The sequence below is a fragment of the Mytilus trossulus genome, chromosome 7 (assembly GCF_036588685.1).
Source record: "Mytilus trossulus isolate FHL-02 chromosome 7, PNRI_Mtr1.1.1.hap1, whole genome shotgun sequence".
Classification (NCBI taxonomy): Eukaryota; Metazoa; Mollusca; class Bivalvia; order Mytilida; family Mytilidae; genus Mytilus; species Mytilus trossulus.
The window spans coordinates 78,066,203-78,093,920 of NC_086379.1; the positions used below are offsets into that span (position 1 = coordinate 78,066,203).

The following is a 27,718-nucleotide window of genomic DNA, read 5'->3' on the forward strand; positions in this document are numbered from 1 at the left end:
TATCAAACTTGGACAGAAGCTTGTTTATGATCAAAAGCTAGTATCTAGAAGGAAAGTTTGTTAAAAAATATTTTCTGTTTTTCCATCTATTACTTAAAAATACACTTAGTTTTTCTTCCATTTAACATAATGTTTATTTTAAACATTTATTAGATTTATACTGGTTTTCACCAAACTTGGACAGAAGGTTCTTACAATCAGAAGATAGTATCTAGAGGAAAAATTTTAAGATTTTTCTCCTAATTTTTGTTGAGCTTGTGACTTACAGCAAAAGTAGTTGAGAAACGGGTATTGCTTACTTGAATAAAAAGAGATGATGGTAAGCTTTCATTAAAATTGTAAAAAAACAAAACAAATATAAATAAGAAAGGCAGCCACATTGTATTCTCCCTAAGAATAAGGATATTTTCATGTTTTCATCAATTCTTATTTCAATGCATTTTTGTTATTCATTTGTTTGTTTTTGTTCTAATTGAGATTGTGATAAGGTGATGATGGCTGTATCCCTATTTTGACAATTGTACCTTTGTTTAGTTCACACATCATTATAAATATAATGGACTGTCATACAAGCAAGAGGTTTAGCATTATTAAACCAGGTTCAATCCACCATTTTCTATTTTGGAGAATGCCTGTACCAAGTCAGGAAAATGACAATTGTTGTCCATTAGTTTGATGTGTTTTATCTTTTGATTTTGCCATTTGATTACAGACTTTCCGTTTGGAATTTTCCTCAGAGTTCAGTATTTTTGTTATTTTACTTTTTTCCAGTGCAAGCAGATTGCATATTCTAGTTACACATCATATTACACTGTTTACTTAATTCAAAGATAAAAAAAATCATGCTTCTATCAACTCTTGTTCTTTACAACATACAACATATCTAAATATTTTTGTTTTTTAATGATTTTTGTCAAACTTAACATATGTTATACTGTTTTCAACACTTTTGATGACAATAATAAAGACTTGAGCATCATCTGACAGACCCAGCACTTCCATATGAATTGTTCCAATCTATATACAAGTCTAGATCTTTGTTAGATACACTGGCTTTCACTTGTGGTAAAGCATCTTCAAAATCCTCAAAAGCGATTGGTCTAACCTAATAACATAATATACATAACTATCAATATGGATATTGTTAAAACATTTGAAAGCTGTATTAGTACTTGTTAATTCAACTTTACTTGTAAAAACCTGTACCTAAGGTACCAACTTTATACTATATAAGAACTATTAAGCCAGGGTTTGAAATCTGTCTAATGGTTTCAGATAAAGAATTTTGTTAATGTTTACAGACTACAACAGATGCCATGAATTGTAATGGTTTAAAATTGACTACATTGTACTGAGCAAGGTGACCTTTAACTAGAGACTATCAAGAGCCTGTGTCGCTCACCTTGGTGCATATATTAAACAATGGACACAGATAAATTCATGACAAAATTGTGTTTTGGTAATCTTGATGTGTTTTTAGATCTTACTTTACTGAACATTCTTGTTGCTACAATTATCTCTATCTATAATGAACTTGGCCCAGGATTAACAGTGGAAAAATATTTTCTAAAATTTTCCAAAAATTATGAAAATTGTTAAAAAATTACTATAAAGGACAAATAATTTGTAGATCTGACTTTGCTGAACATTATTGCTGTTTACAGTTATCTCTATCTATAATAATATTCAAGATAAGAACCAAAAACTGCAAAATTTCCTTAAAATTACTAATTCTGGGATAGCAACCCAACAACGGTTTGTCTGTTTTGTCTAAAATTTCAGGGCAGATAGATCTGGACCTTATAGACAATTTTACTTCATTGTCAGATTTGCTCTAAACAGGCCCGTAGCCAGAAATTTCCAAAGGGGGGTTCGTTTGACTCACAAACTCGACTTTAACAGTCACAATTCGAACAGAACATCGACTTTAACAGTGCTTATTAGTTTTCAAGGGGGGGGGGGGGGGGGGTTCGTCCGAACCCCCCGAACCCCCCCTGGCTACGGGTATGCTCTAAATGCTTTGGTTTCAGAGTTATAAGCTAAAATCTACATTTTACCCCTATGTTCTATTTTTAGCCATGGCGGCTATCTTGTAAATATTTTTTACAAGACCTGAAATATCAGGTGAGCTAAAAGGGAATACATGTCCACAAAAACTCTGCCCTGCTAACACTAACACATTTATTGAAAACAAATGAACCATGAAACATAAGTCATTTGACTGTTTTCATATTGTGTATTGCCAGTCTGTCAAGAATAATTATGTTTACTAATATGTCCTAATTTGCTTTGTTTGGCTGCAAAAGCTGTCCTGGATGATTGGGATATTAGTCAATTTTCAGCCAAGTTAATTTCTATGCAAATAATATCAACAAATAAAAGTTCTATTTTATTTTTACATGGATGTATGTATCCTGTACTTGGAACTGTTGACAATGTAAAGCATGCATGCATCATTTGTATTGAAATTATCAACTGGTTCTCTCTTCTGTACTCTTAATATATATTTTCTGCGCATGCTGTGTATGAAACTTCATGTCTGTCATTTATATGACTCAAACTTCCTCTTATTAAGATTGATAACTTCTATTTATCTGTGAAACTCACAAAAGGTTCTTATTCAAAATTTTACCTGATCAGCTGATATGGATTCAATTTCACCAAAATCCATCGATCTGATTGGACCTAATGCTGCTTCTCTACATAGATTAGCCATGTCAGCTCCTGAGTAACCTAAACATTAATTTGCATATATTAACAATATCAACTGCAGAGTACTTTGGACCCTACTTGCTTTTCTTTAATTTATTTACAATTTTTATCATTTCAATACTTTTAATGTGATTATGTCTTATAAGCTGAGTTGCATTAAACTCTTATAAAATTATAACTTTCATTTTTATATTTGTTACTACCCTGTTCCAATATATAGTAAAGGCAACTTCACTGAATACATGCAATCTTAAATTTAACAAATCTATAATATAAAGGGAGATAATAACAAAAACATATAATTTTGAATTTTGTCCCCTGATACTATAAATTTGTTCAATCAAGAATGCCTTTATAGTTTAAAAAATGAAATGAAAAAAAAAATAACTGCTCACAAGTTATTCCCATATGTTGCTTTGACAAAGGGATACATGAAAAGTATTTCTTGAACAACTGAAATTTTAATCATGTATTGTTTTAAAACTTGGCTTACAAGTACCAATAATATAAAGATTTCTGTTAAAATTTTTAATTTGAAACAGAATATTGTATTTTGTGAGTTTTAAATTAGATTTTTATTTAATGGAAGGCATATTCAATATAAATAATGAGATACAGATGTAATTCTTTGTACTGACTAGTCTAATTGATTAGTATATAAATATTTAATAACAAACCATCAGTTTTCTGACAGATAAAATCTAGTTCCTGATCAGATAGATGATACTTCTGTTGTGACAACAAATTAAGCACAATCTGTTTCCTAGCTGCACTCTCTGGTAATGGTATATACAAACGTTTTACAAATCTACGTCTAGCCGCTTCATCTATCTCCTGGGGTCTGAAATACATTAAGATATAACAAATGTTTTGTCAAAAAAACTTAATGAATTTACATTGGTTAAAATAAACAAATGCTGACATTACAAACAGAGGATATAAAAGTACTTTTGGTGTGTTTTTTGAAACTTTTTATTCTCTGGTGTCCCTCTTCAAAATGCAATTAATATCAATTTGTCATTCTTCAACAAGCTATATGATTACTATTTAAAACAATCTGTATATTTTTCTTGTAATATCCAGGACTTTGTCTCAGAATAGTAAATCCCTTCTCAGGACAGGAGTCTAAATAACAGACTACAGCATTCAGATGTGAATTGAATCCTAGATGTAAGGTAAAAACCTCCAGTTTGTAAGTTTTCATTTGTATGACGTCACATTTAACCATGATGTCTATGGGCGAAAAATCATTCATGTAGTTTCGAATATTTTTTCAGTATGTCAAATTTATTATTTTTTTTCAAGCTGTAATGTATTATTTTATTTGTAATGCACTAGAATTGGAATAGCAGTACTGTAGTTGAAGAGTTGCCACCTTCAATTTTGTTCTGAAGGTCCCAAATTTCCATTTTACTGTCTCTGCTACGCGTCACCAGTAAAACTGCATTTGCGACAGTCAAATGCACAATTGATGATGGCAACTCTTCAACTACAGTACTGTTATTCCTTAAGTACCACATCACTCATTAATCAAAATCAAATAGTTCAGAATTTTATGAACTGTTTTATTCACAAATAAGACAAAAGTCCAACACCCCTTGTCAGCTTTTGTTTTAACCCTTATGAAATGTATATGCAATACCTGTTAGTGGCACCTATTACAAGTATTCTGTCTTCTGAAAGAGTTGCAGCACCATCCTACAATAGTTTATCATATTTAAAATTATCAAATTGTAGAATTTAAATGCCAATAGGTGTACCAGCAAAGTAATAAAATTAGTATTGAGGGGAACTGATTTCCAAAGACCTAAGGTCAATTTTTTCTTTATTATTTTTAAACAATATTATTTCTTTAAATTCAGTACAACAAGGCTGAAAAATTAGGTATTATAGCATTCTTACAAATAATAAATTCTGACCATCAACACATGTGACTACTTCTATAAACTTTTATATTATAACATTATATTTGAACATTGTAAATGTCCATATAAAGAAAACTATACTTAAAGCCATAGTGAAAGGATGGTTATTATAAACTAGAGGCTCTAAAGAGCATGTGTCAATCACCTTGGTCTATGTGAATATTAAACAAAGGACACAGATGTATTCATGACAAAATTGTATTTTGCTGATGGTGATGTGTTTGTACATCTTACTTTACTGAACATTCTTGCTGCTGGCAATTATCTCTATCTATAATGAACTTGGCCCAGTAGTTTCAGTGGAAAATGTTAGTAAAAATTTACAAATTTTATGAAAATTGTTAAAAATTGACTATAAAGGACAATAACTCTGACCATTTTGGTCATGTTGACTTATTTTAAGGTACTTTGCTGTACATTATTGCTGTTTACAGTTTATCTCAATCTATAATAATATAAAAGATAAAAATAACAAATTTTTAGCTGTGGCAGCCATTTTGGTTGGACACAGGACACATTTTTTAAACTAAATACCCCAAAGATGATTGTGGCCAAGTTTGGATTCATTTGGCCCAGAAGTTTCAGAGGAGAAGATTTTTGTAAAAGATTACTAAGATTTACGAAAAATTGTTAAAAATTGACTATAAAGTGCAATAACTCCTAAAAAGTCAATGGACCATTTCGTTCATGTTAACTTATTTGTAAATCTTACTGTGATGAACATTATTGCTGTTTACAGTTTAATCTATAATAATATTCAAGATAATAACCAAAAACAGCAAAATTTCCTTAAAATTACCAATTTAGGGGCAGCAACCCAACAACAGGTTGTCCAGGCAGATAGATTTTGACCTGATAAACAATTTTACCCCTTGGTTGTTGGCCGTGTCACAAAACATATTTTTTAAACTAGATATCCAAATGATGATTCTGGCCAAGTTTGGTTAAATTTGACACAGTAGTTTCAGATGAGAAGATTTTTGTAAAAGTTAACAGATGACGACGACAACGATGACGACAGACGACGGACGCAAAGTGATGAGAAAAGCTCACTTGGCCCAAAGATCAGAAATGCTTATTATTTTTTCAATATCATATGAAACCTTTAAAAAAGTTAATTAACAATGACTGATAAGGTCTCATCATAAAACGCCTCTTGGACAACAAACTTTGATCATTTTTGGTTAGAATAGGAAGTAATGATAAGTTATACTGTGGATTTATTATTATTAATTAAATACCAATTTCGTGGGGTTTTTGGGTACAGGTGAACCAAGAATTCAAATGTTCAACAAATGACAAATTTTCAAAATGCTTTGTATGCAGAGATTGGCAAAACCCAAAATCATATACCCACTAAAGTGCAAGTTTTCCATAATCGACAGAAATTGAAACCCTTACAAATAAATGAATCAACCATCATGGTTATTGCAAACTTTCAAAATGTTTGTATCACTACGAGATAAGTAATAAAGTATCTCCTTATTCAACTTTCACCACAAGCGAGTCAAATAGATTACCAATTGAACAAGGAATTCTGTTTTAATTTTTCTTGAAGCTTCATGTTCTCCATCAGATCTTTGGGATAATAAAGAATCTATTTCATCTATAAATACTACAGCTGGTTGGTGTACCCTGGCCACTGCAAACAAAGCTCTTACCATCTTCTCACCTTCTCCTACCTAAGAATAAAGAAAATCTAAAATAATCATATCTGAAATATGACAATCTATAAAGAGTAGAGCTGGTTGGGGTTCACTGGCTTTCAAAAACACATTTTTCACCAGTTTTGATGTTTTTTCCACCTATATGGCTTACTTGATATTCTTGCTGATATAATCAGTATCAAAAACATATAAAAAACATTATTGTATATTTGTATATATATACATAAGAGGGTAACGGCTCAGTTTTAGGATTCCTGACATGGAAACATCAACTTACTTGAAAGCAGATTATCTTATAATAATACCCAAGTATATGGTCCAAGGACACAATTATCATCCTTTGGTTTTTGGGTGCTGAAATTTATGTTAAGTAGTGATTTGGTCCAGTTAACAAAGGTAACAAATCAGTACATCTGAAGCTGTCAAACTAAATTTGAGACCCCTTAACACAGAATTGTCCATATTTTGAGTTAGAGCTAGTAGAAGTTTCTATAATTTTGATAATATTTGTCCCACTAGTTGTACACTACACTGTAAAAATCTTTTTGAGATAGAGCAGGCTCGATTTTTTTTTATTTGAATTTATTGTCTAAAAGAAATGTACTACGAAATAACTGTGTTCTAAGGCCATATACAAGCCTGTATTTTCAATGATTTTATTTTAACCTTTATAAAAAAATTGTGCATCACTGTAAAATTATTAGAAGTCTTATAATACATAATACTTTGAATATACTTACCCATTTTGAGGTCAGTGAAGAAGCACTAATACTGAAGAAGGTAGACTTAGATTGACTTGCTATGCATTTTCCTACAATTATAAAATTGAGAATGGAAACGGGGAATGTGTCAAAGATTTATATACATACACTTTCTTTACATTGTCAAACAGGGAAAAATCAGTGCACTTTGCTTCAACTTTAACACTATATTCCTCATATATCAATGTTTTTCTCATAAATGTGAGCCAATTTTATTTTGATTTTTAGAAGAATCAAATGATACCCGGCCGAAATATTTTGGTAAACAGGAAGTTGTTGAGTGATCAATATAAAAATACATCACACAGTATATCTCACTAATATAAACCCTGAAATCAAGTTGTATTGTAGTTACTCAGAAAAATGAATTTTCAACTTTGCTATCATGTGTAAAATGTCACACCTATTCCGTAAACAGGAAGATTATGAGTGATGAATCTGAAAATGCCCGACACATAAACCTAGAACAATAAGAGACTCATTTCCCAAATTTGAAAAATGTCTCTTTGTTTTGGTACTTAGCATTATGTATGAGTTTTTTTTTTTTTAAATAAGTATGAGGAAAACTTTAGAGTAGGAAATGAAACAAATCGCAATTTTCCAAGTTATAAAGGGGCATACCTCTAGAAGAGTATGCTATTTACTGCCAAAATTCAAACTTTGTCTGTGAGCTTTGGTTCTAAGCATTGTGTATGAGTTTCATAAAGGAATATTGAGGAAAACTTAAGTAAAAGTGCAGAAATGAAAACATTTGAAATTTTCCAAGTTATAAAAGAGGGATGAAAGATACCAAAGGGACAGTCAAACTCATAAATCTAAAACAAACTGACAACACCATGGCTAAAAATGAAAAAGACAAACAGACAAACAATAGTACACATGACACAACATAGAAAACCAAAGAATAAACAGCACGAACCCCACCAAAAACTAGGGGTGATCTCAGGTGGTCCGGAAGGGTAAGCAGACCCTGCTCCTTATGTGGCATCCGTCATGTTGCTTATGTGATAACAAATCTGGTAAATAGTCTAATTCAGTAGGTCACATAACAGGACATAACTCTAGAGCAGTAATTGACTCACTGACCAAGTCTTAACTCTGTTAGCAAGTTTTGGTTCTTAGCATTGTGTACGAGTTTCACAAAAATTGCAGGAGAAAACTTAAGAGTGCAGAAATGAAATGGAACGGACAGAAGAACTTACCTATGAGAGTTTTTCCTGTTCCAGGAGGACCAAACAACAGAAGACCTTTAGGTGGGCCTCTTAGACCTGTAAAAATATCCCTGCAGAGAAAAGAGATTGAAATTTACATTCATGACATTATGATAACTTTGATGTTGATTGAATGAGATTTGATTTTAAACCAATTCAAAATTGAAATAAACATGACAATAAAATGTCTAAAATAAAATTAAACAGTCCATTTTTTATACAAAATTATAAATCTGTTATTCAATGAATGAATGTAACCTGTTAGATGTATATGAACTTGACCATGACTTGTCAGTAAAGCAAGACCAAATATCAAATCTTTCAGACTTTGAAATGGACTTACAAAAGTAAAAATACTTACGGTCTTAACATTGGCCACACTACTATTTCTTTAATTGTTTTTTTGGCAAATTCTAGACCAGCAACATCATCCCAAGTCATCTGGGGCCCATAATCCATTATCTGTCAAATAAAGCATATGATTTTTTTTATAAATGGTAGGCATACACTGACTTGAGCCAAAACTTATTTAGATATAATTTTTGTTAAACAATCTCCTTGCTTCTGTGTTATATATTTCTTGTTTTAGAAGCTTGTATCCATCTTCTGTCCAAATTAACATATTGTACATAATTAAATCATTACAATTTTAGGGTTTTAATTTTTAACTGCTTATACCTTTTTTTTAAATTAAAGAATTAAAAGAAATTACTCTGAAAGCAGTTTTTTACTTATAATATGAGCAAAGGGACTGTGAAAATTCGGTAAAATCTTTAATTTTGCATTAAAATTAGAAAGATAATATCATAAGGAACCTGTTAAATAATTTTGAAGTTGATTGGACTTCAACTTCATCAAAAACTACCTAGATCAAAAACTTTAACCTGAAGCAGGACACATGGACAAACAAACGACAGACACACAGACCAGTAAACATAATGCCCATTAATGGGACATAAAAATCTAAACTTTAAACGATACCTGTTTTAAAACCTACTTCGTTCATGACCAGTTCTATCATTTTAGGTTCTATTCCTTTTAATCTCTCATCAGTAGGCTCCTCAGTGTTGTTAGATCCTGAAGGTTTCCCTCCTCCAAATACTGACTTAGTAACAGCATTCATAGTTACACTACAAAATAATTTTGAGGTGTAATTCTTTTCCTTAAATTTGTTTTTGTTTATAAATGAAATCATTTGTTCTGGAATAATTTTTGTGATAACATGTTGGCCTCATGCTCTCTTTAACTCTTATATTGAATTTATATAGTAGTCAAAATAATAAACACAAAACAGGACTTATATCCATAGCAGCATGTAAAATATCTAAAGCATTAAATTGAGTGACACTATCATTACCATCAAGAAATATAAAGTATAATATAATGACTGCTTGTTTCATTACAAAAAATCATCAAGAGGAAGTCTTCAAACAAAATTACCAAGAACACTTGCCAGGTCTTTTCACTCAAAATAAAGAACTGCTATTTTTGTGTGTTGGTTTTTTTTTTTTTAGGGTTTAATATCTTGATGACTATTGTGTCTGATTGATGATGTTTAACACAACTTTCAGCTCACTTGGCTTATGATGGTGGCCAATTTATATCGATGGAGGAAGGTAGAGTATCCTCAGTATAGCACCAGCCCCAATCAAGGTTTGAATTCACAACTTCAGTCTTGACAGGCTGTATTTGGCTGTAGATGAACTACTTTAACCAATCTTCTACCTGGGCATGAGGAAGGTATAGTATCCTCAGTATAGCACCGGCCTCAATCAAGGTTTGAATTCACAACTTCAGTCTTGACAGGCTGTATTTGGCTGTAGATGAACTACTTTAACCAATCTTCTACCTGGGCATGAGGAAGGTATAGTATCCTCAGTATAGCACCGGCCTCAATCAAGGTTTGAATTCACAACTTCAGTCTTGACAGGCTGTATTTGGCTGTAGATGAACTACTTTAATCAATCTTCTACCTTGGGCCAAATTTTTGTTCAATAATAATTTTTTATTCATATATTTTGTTTCATGTCATAGCTTTTTTCTTTAATAAACATACCTATCTTCCTCTTCTTCTCTGTTAGGGATTGGAGGAATGAACTTACTGTTTAACCCTCTCCTGAAATATAAAAATAAAATAAAAAGTTAAAACTATATTTCATAGTAATGAACTAGCAAAATCTGAATGGAAGGGGAAATAATTTTTTTTAACATCACAAATGTTTTGAAATTCGAAGAAATTATCAGAATTTTCTTTATATTCAATAAATAAAATGTAAACTAGATATAATAACTATACTTACCTAGTACTACCTAGGGATTTTTTAGCATTACCATATGAACCAACTGATCCTTTCCCTCGACTAAACTTCTTCTGATTATCGATAGCCTGAAAATAAATGTCATGTATTTATAACACTGGGGTCTTTTGCACTATGAGAAAACTGTACAGTGCACCGAAAAAAATATAATGAATTGAAAATTAACAGTCGTATGGACAGACATAGAGACCAGAACTTAAAATACACTTCATAGCTAAGGGGCTAAGAGAATACAAGTGTTTGCTTTTGCTGTATATCAAAATGAAATATCTATTATAACAATAAAGAATAGCTCCCTTTATAAAGTATTTTTTTTCATTTTTTTTTAATATATCAGAAAATTTCTGTATTTTAAACAGTAAAACAATTAATTTTGTTCTCCACGTAAATGAAAAGTCTCACAAATAAATTGTATTTTTGCATCAAAATTTGTTAGTGTCAGTAAAAATCTGGACTCATTTGTAATCAAAGATGAGGAATTTACAATCTACAATATGTGTGATTGTTTGTTTTAAGAGATTTGAATACAAAAAAAAACAGGTTTTTACAGTGCATTTTAACATATTATTTACCAATTGTTCCTTGGCAGTTTTGAACACATTAAAACCTCCTGGTGCAGAATTATCTCTTGACTTGTCTTCATCTTCTTGATCTTCATTGTTTAGTGGACGTTTTACTCCACTGGAAAAGTTCTATCAATAGAGAAGTAGGTCATATAAATAAAGAAAGATTGAAAAGATTTCATCTTTGCAGAATCAATTGAAAGAAAATTTAAAACTTTTGTTTTCTTTTTACCACACCAAAAATGTCTTTTCTCTTTTTATATTTTATCCCTCACTAACAATCAGAATAAACTTTGAATAAAACCTCCAAGGCCATGTGAAAGTTTTCAACAAATCAATCCCTTGCCTGAATTACTTCTTAATTAGATTAATGTAAAGGGATGACATTGGGTGAGATAATTATTTTCTTATATTTAAGTCTGAGGTGAACCATATATATTGACAATTACTAAAAGCAGCTCCTCTGACAGGTTTAACTAATGTAAAAAATATGTTTTACCTCATTTTTTCTCTGATAGCTCCCACTATAACTTGGTCTGGCAGAATCTAAACAAGAATATAATTAATGTTTTTTTTTTAGAAATACAAATGTAAATGAACACTGAACATTTGTTGATATAGTGTAATTGGGATGCAGGCCACATCAAATTACTTTATTTTTCTTTCTAAGTTCTTTTTTTTTTCATACAAAAACTATGTCAAGCTTAACACAAAACTAAAACTAATCCAAAGGCACATATTTCACACCTATAAGGCTGAACATCACATAAACATTCAAGAATATAACAAAAGGGCCAATCTATTTTGTGACAGTAGCATTTAAATAATTCCCCTAATCATTAACAATATAAAAGATAATTCATTAAAAGCAACATTACATTAAGACAAGATATTGACAAATGTTTGTGTATAAAACTCACGGCCACCATTCACAGGTTGGTGTAGAAATATTTGCTATTAAATTTTAAATTGTCTGACATCAATTCACTTAAATATCGGAAATAAAGTGATAAATTATATAAACCTACTTTGCTGAATGTTATCAGAGCAAGATGACTGCTGAAATCCAGAAAATAATGGTTTTCTATTCTGAAAATTCCATCCATTTTTCTGTCCTGAATTACTGCTCTCCCTTTGACTGTCAATTTTCTGACTGAATTGAGGTCCTGGTTTTGAATTCTGCTGATCTGGTTTTGAAAACCCTGTTGCAAAAGTTGGATTACTGGTTCCCTGTATAGGAGCTTCCTTTGATTTGGTTGACAGTATTTTGTTTACCATTTGTGGAGGAACAAGTTTGTCTGATATTTTCTGAAAATAATAAACAAGAATGTGTCCATAGCACACGGAAGCCACACTCACACTATCTTTTTCTATGTTTAATGGACCGTGAAATTGGGTAAAAACTCTGATGTGGCATTAAAATTAGAAAGATCATATTATAGGAAACATGTGTACTTAGTTTCAAGTTGATTGGACTTCAACTTCATCAAAAACTACCATGACTAAAAACGTTAACCTGAATCTGGACTAAGGGACAACGGACCCACAGACCAGAAAACATAATGCCCCTCTACTATCGTAGGTGGGGCATAAAAAAGAAATATTGTAGAATAAAGCTATGAGTGAAATTTTAACAACATATAGAGGTCAACAGCTGTACTACTGAAGATATTAATGTATGAGGTGTGTTAAAGCTATGGCAAAATATTAAAGTATTGTGCTGATTATTTTAACTGGCTATACTTCTAATTTAAGTCATAACAGAGATGTGTTTGAGGAAGAACAGCATTGTGATGTGTATGTGGCAAGGTTAAACAATCTGATGCCATGATGGATTGAGATGTACAAATTCTATGCAATACCTTGAACTTATAATTGATACTAAACTTCTTTTAAAAGTCAATGGAGAGAGGTCTGTCTGATATCATAAGAAAATAAGATGCATGGATGATAATGTACAAGTCTATAAATTTAAATTTATAAAGAGTTTAAACCTTATTAGATACTTTACAACATAGACATATAAATGCTACCATTCATCCCAGATGATATAAATGCTACCATTCATCCCAGATGATATAAATGCTATCATTCATCCCAGATGATTACAATATTTATTCATTTGAGATAGTTAAAATTTTAAAACTAATTTATCAGAGGGGATCAATTTTACAGCAAACAGGGTGAAAAGGTAGGCTCATTTTCTCTAATGAATTAAGAGAAAATAATAAGGGCAATATTCTAATGGATTATGGTGGGAGGATTAACAAACAAGCAGTTTATCAAAATTCACTTAACCAGTCAGAACCAGTATAAATACTTACAAAGTAAGAGAAATAAAACATATACACTCAATGAACAATCAGCTAGAAATAACCCCCTTAATATGTCATGTGAGTGACAAGAAGAGCTTACAAGTCCTCCTTAGTGTGAAATTCCTTAATAAAACAAAATCATTGCAGCTGTAATTGGTGTGGATCTTTTTTTGTTATGTAAAATGTGTCTTCTTAATATATAGTATAAGAGCTTGATTGATTTTTTGTATTTAACATATTAACTTTCCATACTTGTGGTTACATATTGGTAGCAAAATTTTAATAATAGAAAGAAACCAGAGTCTCTGAAGAGAACAAGAAACCTTTTAGAAGAAAACTGGCAATCCTAGTCAATTAAGACTGGTTTCAAATGAACCTGCAACTTAACAGTTTTGAACTTCCGACCTGATTGTTGACAGGTTAGTGATACAATAGTTAACCTACATTTTGTACTAAGACCTGGTCCCCTAAAATACAAGTTGGTTAAAAAATGTAGTACAAAGTAAGAAAAATGATTAAATCTTGAATCTAATGCCTTTTGATGTTACTTTACCTAAAAGTTTACCTTATTCTTTTCTGTTATATTTTTGAAACACTCCATCTGTTTTATCTTGTCCATTGAGAGACTTGACTTCCAATTATGACTTTCTGAAATAAACAAATAATCTTTTTTACATTCATAGATACACATTTTAGATTATATCTTCCATGAATAGATTAAAATCTAGAATGTGTCCTAGTACATGGATACCCCAGCCACTCAGATTTTCTTTTATCTATGTTCAGTGGACTGTGAAATTCGGGTCAAAACTCTAATTGGGCATTACAAATAGAAAGATCATAGCAAAGATGTGTACTAAGTTTCAAGTTGATTGGACTTTAACTTCATCAAAAACTACCTTGACCCAAAACTTTTACCTGAAGCAGGACAGACAGACAACTAATGGACAAACAAATGGATGCACAGACAGGAAAACATAATGCCCCTCTACTTTCATAGGTGGGGCATAACAAACAATTTGAGAATTGAACTATTAATTTAAAACAACTTCTGTAAATGTGAAAGTCATTTACATGTATCTACATATCCTGCATCAAAACAATAACTTGAGCTTTAGATTGTCTTCAAGTTTTTCAGTATTTTAAGATGTCATCAGGTTATGCTTACATTTTCAGATCAACAATATTAATTGAAACCAGAGGCTTCAAGGAGCCTTTGTCTCTCATCTGATATTTTCATTTATAATTGATTCATGAAATAATACAACAGTCTTTTCTTTAATTTAGTTTCAGAGATATAACTCAAAAACTTTATTTTTCCCCTATGTTCTATTTTTAGCCATGTCTGACAATTTGGTTTGCAGGCAGGGTCATCAGACACATTTTTTATACTAGATACCCTAATGCTGATTGTGGCCAATTTCGATTAAATTTGTCTGAATTTTTCTGTAAAAGATTGCAAAAGTTTACAAAAATTGTGAAATTTGACTTCATAGGGCATTAACTCCTAACAGGGTCAATTGAACATTTTGGTCATGTCAACTTATTTGTATGATGAAAAATAATGCTGTTTACAGTTTATCTAAATCTATAATAATATCTTATAAGATACTATCAAATACTGCAAAATTTCATAAAAAAATATCAATTCAGGGGCAGCAACCCAACAACAGCTTGTCTGATTCGTCTTAAAATTTCAATACAGATATAGATCTAAACCTGTAGAACCTTTTTATTCATTGTCAAATTTTCTGTAAATGCTTGAGTTTCAGAGATATAAGCCAAAACTTCATTTTAACACTATGTTCTATTTTTTGTCATGTCAACCATGTTGGTCGGCAAGCGTGGTCATCGGACATATTTTTAATTGATACTCTAAAAATGATTGTGACCAAGTTTGGTTAAATTTGTCTAAGTATTTTCAGAGGAAAAGATTATGTAAGATTAAAAATTTACAAAAAATTGTTAAAAATTTACTTTCAATGACAATAACTCCATAAGGGGTCCGTCCCATTTTGGTAATGTTGACTATTTTTGTAGATCTTACTTTGCTAAACATTATTGCTGTTTACAGTTTATCTCTATCTATAATAATATCAAACCCATTGGGTCAGGTGTTATGGGCCAGGTGAACTAACAAAAGCAGTTTCCTTTAACATGTTTAAGAATTTAGATGAAATAAAAAGTTCACAGCTGATGCCAAAAAAACACAACAATTATTGACAAGAAGAAAGACTGTTCAATATGATAAAAGGTTTCCCAAACTTTTTGCTGCCATTAAAATGTTATCTGTTATTATCTTACCATTTTTAAAACGACTACATATTGCCAATGCTCCTTCTGCATAGTTATTCAAACCTACAATACAAACTGATGGATTGATTGTTGGTTGCTTAACCATGTTAACGTCCCAATACAAATTGAAAACAGATTGTGCATCTATTCAAAAGGGAACTTAAAGTGCTCCTCTCATAAATTAATTGTCCTCTCTTTTTGTTAAAGTTATAAAAATAAATGGGGAATGTGTTCATGAGACACTACTGACAACATGACTGATATCCGTCCCCTGGCATATCATATAAAGTTTTAAAGGGACAAAATTGAAAAGGGTTTAAAGGTGACGCTACCCAAATTTGTTATAAATCTGTGTTTTGTGGTAATAAGCAGTGTGTAAGTTTCATTACATTTGGTTTAGGCTTACTAAGCTAGAGAATGGAATCCATTTGAAAAGGGTCACAACTCTGGAAAGGTTAGTGTGACACCACCAAATACCAATTATATAAAGAGACACTTATTTTTATCATGTGTACTCACTCATTTTCTTTTCCAGAATGTAAATTTTGACTGACTAAATAAAAGAAATAAGAATGATCATACCATTGTTTTCTTCCATGGAGTCTACAATAGCTGCATATGAATCCTCATATTTCTTCAAGAGAAGACCACTACTCTCATCTGTTACTCTAAATATATACCAATCATGAAGTATTTCATTAAATATATTGCTACAGATAATAAAAGAGTAGTTCATGTCATTAAGGCCTTATTTCAAACATATAAAATTCCATACATTGTATATGCATAGTACAGAAAAATATGAAGTATTTGATTTGGGAGGAAGATACCCGCTGACATATAGAAAATGGGGTAAAATCTCTAATATTGGCTTTGACAAAATAAGACTGATGAACTAGTCTTTATTTGGTTATTCTAAATTTGTTCTTTTTTTGTTCTTTTAGGTTTAGTCCGTGTATATTGTTTTACTTAGCGGGGACAGTTCCAGCTATATGATACTTGAAATTGACAGACTTGAGAAATTTACAGAAATCAGTGAATCAACCCAATATAACAAATGCACTAAATGAGGCACTATCTGTAATAAGTGAACACATACATTAAATACTTGCTGTAGTAATCTCTTATTTGTAATAAAATACAATCTTCAGGGTATTAAGACATTTAGAGAATTACTACATCTAATAATTACAGTAGACTGAGTAGTGTTTATTTTCCAAAGTCAGTATAAGTACAAAGGAATGCCGCGAACAGTTAAAAGTAAAATAACAAAAATTTCAATTTCCTATGGAAAATTGAATAGTCCCTTATCAAATGGAAACAAAAATGTGTCCATATAGTACAAGGATGCCCCACTCGCACTATCATTTTCTATGTTCAGTGGACCGTGAAATTGGAGTCAAAATTATAATTTGGAATTATAATTAGAAAGATCATATCATAGGGAACATGTGTACTAAGTTTCAAGTTGATGTAACTTTAACTTCATCAAAAACTACCTTGACCAAAAACTTTAACCTGAACTTCCCACTATCATTTTCTTTGTTCAGTGGACCATGAAATTGGGGTAAAAACTATAATTTGACATTAAAATTAGAAAGATCATGTCATGGGGAACATGTGTACTAAGTTTCAAGTTGATTGGACTTCAACTTCTTCAAAAACTATCTTTACCAAAAACTTTAACCTGAAGCAAACGAACGCACAGACGGAGGCACAGACAGACTAACGAACGAACGGAGGCACAGACAGACTAACGAACAAACGGAGGCACAGACCAGAAAACACAATGCCCCTCTACTATCGTAGGTGGGGCATAAAAATCAATAGCTAAACACATTGATCGAATGGAAAAAAACGTCACATTCCTGACATCCATACAGACATCCATACAGCCATTTCCTTATGTATAAAATGGTGGATTAAACCTAGTTTAATAGCAAGCTCAACCTCCCACTTGTACATGTTGTATGACAGCCGCATGCAATTTCTTTTTATTGACAACCATTTGTGAACTTAACAACAAAATGAAAGTGGGGAATGTGATAAAAAACCAAACAAATAGAGAAAAATGTAAAATCAAAGCACCAAAGGCGCTGTAGGCAGTTAAATAAAAAAAAGCAAAGGCAAACTTGGCAGAGGTTAAGACGAATATTGAGGAAAAATTGGTGAAAATATTATCTCGATTATTTTTCAAGTATTGAATAATATTTGTACCCTAAAATTATCACTATCCAATCCCGCCACTTTCAAAAGTTATGTCCAATTATTTAATTTAACATTTTTATTAGTTTTTATTGTTTTACATTTGTAATTCCTGGTCTTTTAAAGCTTACTATGCAGTATACATGTAGGTTTTGCTAATAGTTACAAGCTGCATGGAGGAATATACAACTGCTTACCAAATACCATTGACTTTTCATAAGTTGTCCTTTTTGAACAAACCTTTCGTTTTCTAGTTTGAATGGTTTTACACTAGTTATTTCTGGGCCCTTTATAGCTTGTTGTTTGGTGTGAGCCAAGAAATTAAAAGTGACAAAGTTTATCCATCTGCACACCAAATATCATTGACCATTCACTAGTGGTTCCTCAAAAACTGACCTAATCAAAAACTAATACATATTAGTCAATAGACCATTACAAAGGGGGTGGGCTAAATATTCAGGTAATGAGATATACCTACATTATATTTATGTATGTTCCTGTCACAAGTCAGGAGCCTGTAATTCAGTAGCTGTCGTTTGTGTATGTGTTACATACCGTAGAAATGGGTGTATAGTCCGCGTTTTTTTTTACCCTGGAAATGAAATTGATGGAAGAGGTGCGGACTATGCAGTACTATAGGATTTCATGACATTTTTTTTCCTGAGTTGGGATACGACGTTGAACGAGGTTGAGATACAACATTGAACGAGGTTTGGCTAAGTAAACAGAAACATCATGTGTTGTCAATGTTATAATGTATTCTTGACAACTCTTTTTATCTTTAAGAAATAAAAGTATTCTAGACTACTCTTTGTTATTATTTTTAAATAAAATAAACAATCTAACATTGTTGACTTAGTAATTTGCATAAAAATCAGCCTTTGATCGAATGTCCGCTTCGTTTCGGATTTGGTAAAATTTGTGTCATTGCATCTTTACAGTGTACCTGAATCCTGAATATCAATAAAAGATGAACCCTTCAATGGTTAAACCATTATAGTCAAGATAAAACCTAGTGAAATCTTCCCAAGATCGATTTCGTTTAATGTTATTCACGTGTGTACAAGAAAACCACAATGCGCCATATGTGTGATTAAATTATCAAAAATTTTCGTATTCTGACTTTTTGTGTTTAACTCCTAACTTATCGACTGAAATAAATCAAGACCTAGCATTTGTTAATTGTAAATTGTAACCATTAATACTGAAAGTGTAAACCTGAAAGAAGTGGAATTTTGTATACGAAACTATATTTCCAGGTGAAAGGTCACACTGTAAAGGTGTATCGTCTTACATGAATGAGTTTACAGGATTGTGTAAAAAAATTAATTAACCATGTCAACTTTAGATTTTCCTCTAAGTTCAGTATTTTTGTGATTTTACTTTTAACTAAAACACGATAAAGAAAACCATTTTGAAATGACCTTAATTGACATCGACAAAATCTATAAATACGTATTCAAATGAGGTCCCGATTGAAATTGCATTGGCCCTGATCGAGTATAATGTTTGGGGGTTTACACGATTCATAGCAAGTACGGAGAGACACAATGACAAATAATAACATCAGCTTGCATTAAATAATTAAATAAAATACATATCTTCATACAATGTAGAAATAATATAATAATGTATTCTTACAAATCCAAGACTTATACAGAGAAGAAGTAAGACAATGCTTTTAAATATTTACCTTTAGTAGGATGGAATCCACCAAATTCAACGGCGTAATAGCCGCAAAATAATATCCATGCGCCATTCATGCCATTTGGCAAATTTTAATGCCTTCATTACAAACATTTTCAGAGATGAAATTATTCTTACAATAGTTCACTTACAATGACTTACATCTTTATCAAACACAGACGATAAAAAGAGGTATGCTTAACTTTTTAATTAGCACTTTTTCAAATGGGGAACATCAATTGTTTTGGGAAAATCGACGATCATTTAAGGTAATCTTCATTATATTTATTGTTTTTTATAACAAAAAGTGTGAAAAAAATGTCTAATTAGTTATAAAGAATCTACCAGACCTGCCAGATCAGAGCAATGGCACTTTTCCAAAAATTCCCAGGGGGGAACCCAAATCCAGGGTGCTTGAGTGGCAGCTTAACTGCCTAAAAAAATCATATTTAATACTGGAATAAAATTGAGAATGGAAATGGGGAATATATGTCAAAGAGACAACAACCCGACAAAAGAGAAGACAAGAGCCGTAGGCCACCCGGAGGTGGTCCTCAGCTGCCCCCTAAATAAAACTATGTAATAGTTCAGTGAAAATGGACATCAAATAAACTATCAATGGCAATTTTAATAATGCAAGGGATTCAAATGCTCCCGAAAGGATTTGACTGACAGACACATGTCTACATGATGTTTTCTAATATAAGGGACTACAAATTAGTTTATGTCTTTTTATAAGGTGTTAATCAAGATCATTTCAAGCACCAAGTCAATTTCATTTGTCTGAAAATTTATATCTAATATCTATGCATAGTTTGCATACCTGCCAAAAGCTTCTGTTTGCAGGGGATTTCCCCCATCGAGGCTCCCAATTGTGAATTTTAAGAGCAATTTTGTCAACAATTTGAAAAAAAACATCAAATTTTCCATGGGTATAGAAATTGTTGAAGTGTATATGAAGAAGCAAATAAACAACATTAAAATAAATTTGAAGACCCCTTTTATGCCTTTATAGGTCATGTAGGTTTTATAGAACAATAAGAGCAATCCGACACATAAATCCTCCACTGGGAATTTTGAAATGTTCAAAAGTATCATGAGTATGTCTATGCTCTACACATATTTTCAGAATATGTTATGTTTTTTTTGTCATCATGCTTACAGTGATTTCATTTATTTTCGGGGGTACTAATTCATTATTTGTATTTTTTGTGGATTAAAGAAAACTTTTGGTGGATATCAAATTTCATTGTTTTGCCTGTTGTTCCCCTGTTCCAACTACATGTAAATCCCCAAAATTGGTATCCAACAAATATTAAAATCCACAGTACTTTGTCATGCATGTTTGTATAGTCAAAACTTACAAATTAACATTATTTGCCACTTTCAACTCCATCATTGTCCTCCTCAATAAATCTGCTTTTTCTGTAGCAGTACCATCCTCTAGTTTACTGGAGAATAAAGTACTCTGAAACTGACTTAAAAACTGCTTCCCTAACTCCACTCTGTCCATTCTTGTTATGTATTTATGATTTAATTTCCCTAAAAATAATAATAAATATATATATATCATCTTCAAACCTTCAGTCATGACAGTTGTGTATATTTGTTACCTGACTTCTCTTCAAAATCAACTTTAAAAAAGAAAAGTTATCAAAAGCATACCACATACATTTTACTTATTAAAACAAGATGTGGTATGATTGCAAATAAAACCACTCTTAACCAGTGACCAAATGAAATAGAAGTTTACAACTAACGGTCACTGTAAAGCCTTCAAAAAAGATCTTGTACTACTGTAAGGCCTTCAACAATTAATTTGTTTATATAAATTGATAGATAAATAATTTTTTGCATGAAAAGTGCTCAGAAACAGACTTTGGAAATCCAAAACTTGATATATATTTTCTTAATTAACTAGATATATATATTAGAAGATGTGGTATGAGTGCCATTGAGACAACTCTCAATCCAAGTCTTAATTTGTAAATGTAAATAAACCATTATAGGTCAAAGTATGATCTTCAACATGGAGCATTGGTGCATATGGGTACAGATGCGCATTAGGTTCTCCATAGGCTGTAATGGTAGTGTTTTCTTCTGTTGTTCAGTCCATATCGTTAACTTGGATATGTGTGATGGCTTGTTTCGAAGCTGAGACATTTTGACATATGTGGTTTAATTTTCGGTGTATGAAGTGAGATTACTTTTTCCGTAAATTAGCAAACACCGAGTATCCTTTTGTGATGCGGCTCCTCATGGTAAATAATCCCATTTTTAACACAATAAGTTCTTTGAAAATTTTAAACTTTGAACACATTTAATAGCTCCATAGATTTTACACATTTATTCTGTGTTCCCCTACTTTCTAAACTAACTCAAATGTTTAAGCTCAGTTACTTGTTTATCATAGAAAAGTGTCAAATATCACTACACAGAGAATTTTTGTTTACACGTGACTTTTGAGTTCCTCATTTCAAGGCGCATTAGGGATGTTGTCCCATATGTACATAGAACAGCAAGCTATAAAGGGTAAAAAAATGACTAGGTTAAAACCATATACAACCACTAAACATCCCTTTCCAAAACTCAAAACTGTTTAAAGTTAACTCCCTCAAACAAGTGGACTAACATGTGTAAATTGATTTCAACTATGTTTTAAAAACCCATTTAGTTATATAACTAATAATATCATTCTTGGCTGTAATCGTAATTATATTTAAGGCTTAACTTCAAGCCTTTCAGATAAAGGTAAATTGAGAAAAAAAAACTTAAAATATTTATACAAAGTATTATTTCAGTTTAAATCATTTACTGCACTTCAAATTCATAAAAGATCATAACAACAAAGCATCAATTTATAGGTCATCTATACTATTAAACGAGAAGACCTCATTTTGTGTGTTGCTTCTTTTCTTTCCACAATAAATTAATCAACACGCCTCTGTCTCCTATAGGTACAGTGCATAGTCGCATTTGTCATCCATTCATACAATTATTCAGATTGAGTTATTTTTGGAGAAAAATGAGAAAAAAGGCATTCAGAAATTGTCCCGTCATTTGACGAAATTTAAAGTCTGATAAGACTACCGGTTTGTGTTTTTCTGTATACTTTGAACATACATATACTACAAATAAAGTGTATTTTCAGAAATTTATCTGCTAGCATTTTCAAGTTTACTATCCACGGCGGTCACAGAGTTTATAAAATAGAGAGGGTCAGTTGAGTGTATACTATATGAATGACCACCATGGATCTATTAGTAAACTTAAAATTGACTTGAAGTAAATACACTTTATTTATATAGTAATGAATGTTCATAATAAACAGATAAGCACTAAAATTATTTATGTGAACTTTTGATACCTTTTCTGAAATTCTCCTGTCATTAAATCTTTTACAAAATTCAGTGATTACAAAAAAAGAATGTGGTATGATTGCCATATGCATGCTGAGACAACTTTCTACAAGAGACCAAAATGACACAGAAACCTTTTCTGAAATTCTCCAGTCATTAAATCTTTTACAAAATTCATTGATTACAAAAAAGAATGTGGTATGATTGCCATGCTGAGACAACTTTCTACAAGAGACCAAAATGACACAGAAATTAATAACTATAGGTCATCGTACGGCCTTCAACAAAGAGCAAAGCCTTTAACGCATACTTAGCTTCAAAAGGCCCCCAAATGACAATGTAAAACAATGCAAACAAGAAAACTAGCTGCCTTATTTATGTACAAAAAATGAACGAAAAACAAATACATGTACATGTATGTAACACATAAACAAACGACAACCACTGAATTACATGCAGGTTCATAATAGCATACTAAATGTACATGTACATGTATGTTCATATTGAAATTGATAGAAAACCAAAAATTGTGAACTTTGGAAATAAACAAATAATGATAAAGGTGGAGGGATAAAAAAAAAAAAAAATCCGACCCCAATAACCTATGACTTATGAAACTTTTGCTGAAATTATCCAGTCATTCAATGTTTTACAAAATTCTTCCAACAACACTTTACATACTTTAAACTACGCTCTGAATGCCCATGATTTCGTGGGTGTGTTCTAGTGTAGTTAAAGTTTAAATGTAAAAACTACTAAAATGACATCCCATTTTGGATTTTTACTGACAGCTAGCGCAGAATCATTGAACTTGTTAAGATATCAACCAGATACATAATTATCACTGGTAAACTCTGAATGGCCAGGATACTGAAAAGCCAGTTTCCCGAACTGCAGAATCTGTATGTCAGATCAGCCGGTTAACATGCTTTCTGCATCTATACAGCTATATATATACGATTGCCTGACCTGTAAATTATAGCTTTATTCAGCAGAATTATAACCCAATTTCATAAGTGGGGCGAGTTGTCAGACCTATTTTCAATGGGATTTTACCCTCTTCATATTGGGGTGGGTTGACCTATATATTGGTATAAAACAAGAAAGATCAGAGAATCAAGGCAGGGAACTATCGTCCAAATTGCAATATCTCTCAAATGCATCTGTTGTAAACTCATGGAACATAAATGATATAATAACAACCCATATACTGAAAAATGCATCTAATTTGGGGGAGGTGGGTCTGTATGCTCATCAAACACATGGCAGTATAATCAGTTTGTTGATTGTGGCAAGGATATGTATAGTAAGAACTAACTTAGTCCAAATAATTATGACGTCTGGCAAGGCTTTTTTTTCTGGGACGCCTTCCTGAGTAGTTCCTGACGTAGGAAGGCGTCCCAGAAAAAAAAAATAGCCTTGCCAGACCTCATAATTATTTGGACTAGAACTAACTATACAAATCCTTGATTGTGGCCAAGGTTATCTAGGGGACTGGATATGTAATGTCACCATGCGTAGTCCCGCAGAGTTTAAACGAATGCTAGTCAATTCGTTCCAAACTAGTTCGTTCCAGATTTGAACAATTCGTACCAAGTCAATTGTCAATTTGTTCCAACTGATTTAGTTCATTATTAATCAGAGTTAACAATTTGTTCCAACTTTATTATAATGTTTGTGTCCGTAAATCACTGAATTTGTGTAAATCAACCCACTGTTCATGGCAAAAATTGTCAATTCCTTGTCATTTTTTTAATGTATATTTCATATAATAGATCGTTTTTCAATCAGTCTAAACAATTTGTTCCAACTTTCTTTCACTGTTTATGTCCGTATATCACTGTTTTTGTGTAAATCAACCTATAGTTCACGACAAAAATCATCAATTTCTTGTCAATTTTTATGTATCATATTTTATATTTTCATATTAAAAGATCGTTTTTCAGCAATATCTTTGAAGGCTTTTATGGTTCGATTTTAACAAATATTCATGTTGAAAAACCCAGATTTATATGTACAATATTTGTTTATTTAGACATAGTTTTTTTGGGTGGTCTTTGTTTTTTCCCTTTTCTTGTCAGCTTTTATCATATTTCGGGATAATCTGAATCTTTTGCAATAAAAAAAAATAAGTTTAAGGTTTACAAGTTTATTTGATATCATATATTTGACACATATATATTAATAACAAAATATAACAATAACAATTCATTGATAATTGTTCAAAAGTCTTGCAGTTTTTCAGAAAGTTCTACTAGTCAATGGATGGCACAACGATAAGTGCAACGGATGACATCAGCTGGCTTACTATTAGTTGCTGGCTTCTGTAGCTGTCCCACAGCTCCATCAGCTTGGACTGGGACCTCTTTGTGGCTGCTCTTTGGTAGCATGTCAGTTTGTGCTCCGACACTAACTGGATCTGCCACACTGCTTGGCCCCAGTGGAAAGCACAGCCTCTGATAGAAACTGTTGGCAGAACCTTTCTTGTGGCAACCCATGTAGCACACTCGAAGTCAAGCACAACACTACGGACAGCAGGGGCAGTTGGGAGCATTCTAAGAATAGCCCTGTACACCTAAAAAAAATACGAAATACATTAATACATACAATACACTACAATTAAACAAAGTCAGCAGCTGTTATTTCAACTGAATAATTTCTATAGAATATAGTTTTACAATACAATATAATATATACTGGTGACTAAACTGTATCTAGAATTGATGTTCTCTCTTTGAATAAGGTACTCATTAATATCGTAAATATAGTGCTTTTAATACTTCATGGTCGACAGCTTTATATATGATGACTTGCAGTCGTGTATGTTTAAGCTTTGGTTTATATTTTTTATCATTGGCAATCATACAACATCTTTGAGTTTCTGTTTTTATAAATAAATCATAAATCATCAGATACGATCATTTGAATCATTGCATTAGTTGTAATACATAAATGATTTAATCGATAAAGGATTTATTAACTTACTGCCAAGTAGTCAACAGCTCGTCGTCTGGACATGACAACAAACGCCAATGGAACCTGCTTCGAGTCTGCACCAGAACGTATGAAGGCATGTATGGATAAGAGCTGAGTAAAAGGTGGTCGTATGATCTTGAAGGTTGTGTCGATGTACCAAGTCTTATCAGATGCAAGGCAGCTGAGTTGACGCTCTGTTGCAAAGATGAGATGGCGTGCCCCACAGACTCTAAGGTCACTCTTTAAGAAACCATCTGGTACGTGCTTAGCATCAAACTAAAATAAAGAACAAAATAATGAAGCATATGAAAAAATGATTTATTACGTCGGACAGAGATGGAAAACAATTATTTTCATATTAGTATGTAAAATCTAGTGCATATATTTTTTTATGAACATTTGTTTTAACCTCGCATGCATATATACTTATATGTCTAAATTTTTTTCTTGCATTTGAACGATACTCAAGCTGACAGATCTTTCGAAGACAGCTATAGCAATAATGTTTATATATATATATAGAAGATAAATTTGATCACAAATACTTCTAATAAAAAATAAAACAAACCACAAAGTTCAGATCTGCAGGGTGTTTTGGTCTGGCTTTTTCACGAACTCTGTTGGCGGCTCTTACAAGGTTACCAGTAGGCTGTCTATTACCAGCAGGCAAAGCAGGGTCACCTTTCTCTTGCACAACTTGCTCGACGATGGCAGCAGCTGGCTCAAACATGTCTGCAGCAGCATGGGACTTTACCTCTGCAGAAATACGAACTGCTACGTCAGAACCAGGAACGGCAGGATGGTTGTGTGGTTGTGGGCCTGGAACAAAGTGGTCCCCTTTCTGCTTGACTGTTGCAAGACATGTAACTTTAGAGTTACGTACACTACAAACCCAGTCGACACGGGAGTCGACACTGTTCTTGAGAGTATGCTGACTCTAATTGTATGATTTTGAAGAATGTGAAATATATAATAGTTTAATCAATGATCACTGTCGAGGCCGTAATTGTTAATTTCTGTGACATTTGGTCATTTTTTAAATATTAAATTGTCATGAAATACTTAATAATAAATTATTACCAAAATATCATACCCAACATACCTTTCTTCCCAATTAATAAATCATAGATTTCTTTTAAAGCTAAGTATTTATTTACATTATATATATAAGTACAGCATTATAAATTGAAATAATAAGGCTATGCAAATGGTTATTATTGTTTAATACTGTTCTTGAATAAGTTGGAACGAACTGACAAGTTTTGGAAAAAGTTGGAACGAATTGTCCAAGCAACTTGGGACGAATTTGTTGGGACGAATCGGAGTTGGAACGAATCATCCAGATACCGTTTAAACGTTTCATTCAAGTAACCCAACTCTTATATGGAAGAAGAAGATCTGGCAGACGCAACAGACACCGATGGGGCGAGTTGGTGAAAAAGTGGGGCATAATTAACTTTAATTACCTATTTCGAATCCACAACAGAGAACTAAAACTTTCAAAGAACAAAATATGTACTGCACATTCCCATCCTTTCCTGAGTTTGGCTGTGGGGAGTTAGTTTGTCTGATTGGTTTTCTTCATTTCCAGGAGCTCTTTCCAGCTCAAATATTTCCCGCCGTATTTATAAATCGCCTCTTCAATTGAGATTTTTTTTTGGGTTCAACTTAAGACCAGAAATAATGAGATGAAAAGACCCCAATAGATCTGAAAACTAGATACAT

The 27,718-nt window shown here is 32.0% G+C and overlaps 1 protein-coding gene across 1 annotated transcript; it reads right to left on the reverse strand.

The window, feature by feature from the left end:
• Positions 1 to 917: 917 nt before the first annotated feature.
• Positions 918 to 27,643, reverse strand: LOC134725892 (fidgetin-like protein 1). The gene is made up of 19 exons (XM_063590159.1): positions 27,460 to 27,643; positions 21,023 to 21,200; positions 16,350 to 16,435; positions 15,777 to 15,830; positions 14,038 to 14,120; positions 12,186 to 12,465; positions 11,657 to 11,703; positions 11,167 to 11,286; positions 10,577 to 10,662; positions 10,333 to 10,392; positions 9,274 to 9,406; positions 8,638 to 8,738; positions 8,268 to 8,347; positions 7,045 to 7,115; positions 6,158 to 6,319; positions 4,355 to 4,410; positions 3,390 to 3,553; positions 2,633 to 2,733; positions 918 to 1,105 (listed from the first exon to the last, which is right to left on the reverse strand). The coding sequence occupies exons 2-19, from the start codon at positions 21,169 to 21,171 to the stop codon at positions 977 to 979; spliced, it is 1,962 nt and encodes a 653-aa protein (XP_063446229.1). The 5' UTR covers positions 21,172 to 21,200; positions 27,460 to 27,643; the 3' UTR covers positions 918 to 976.
• Between the last annotated feature and the right edge of the window lie 75 nt (positions 27,644 to 27,718).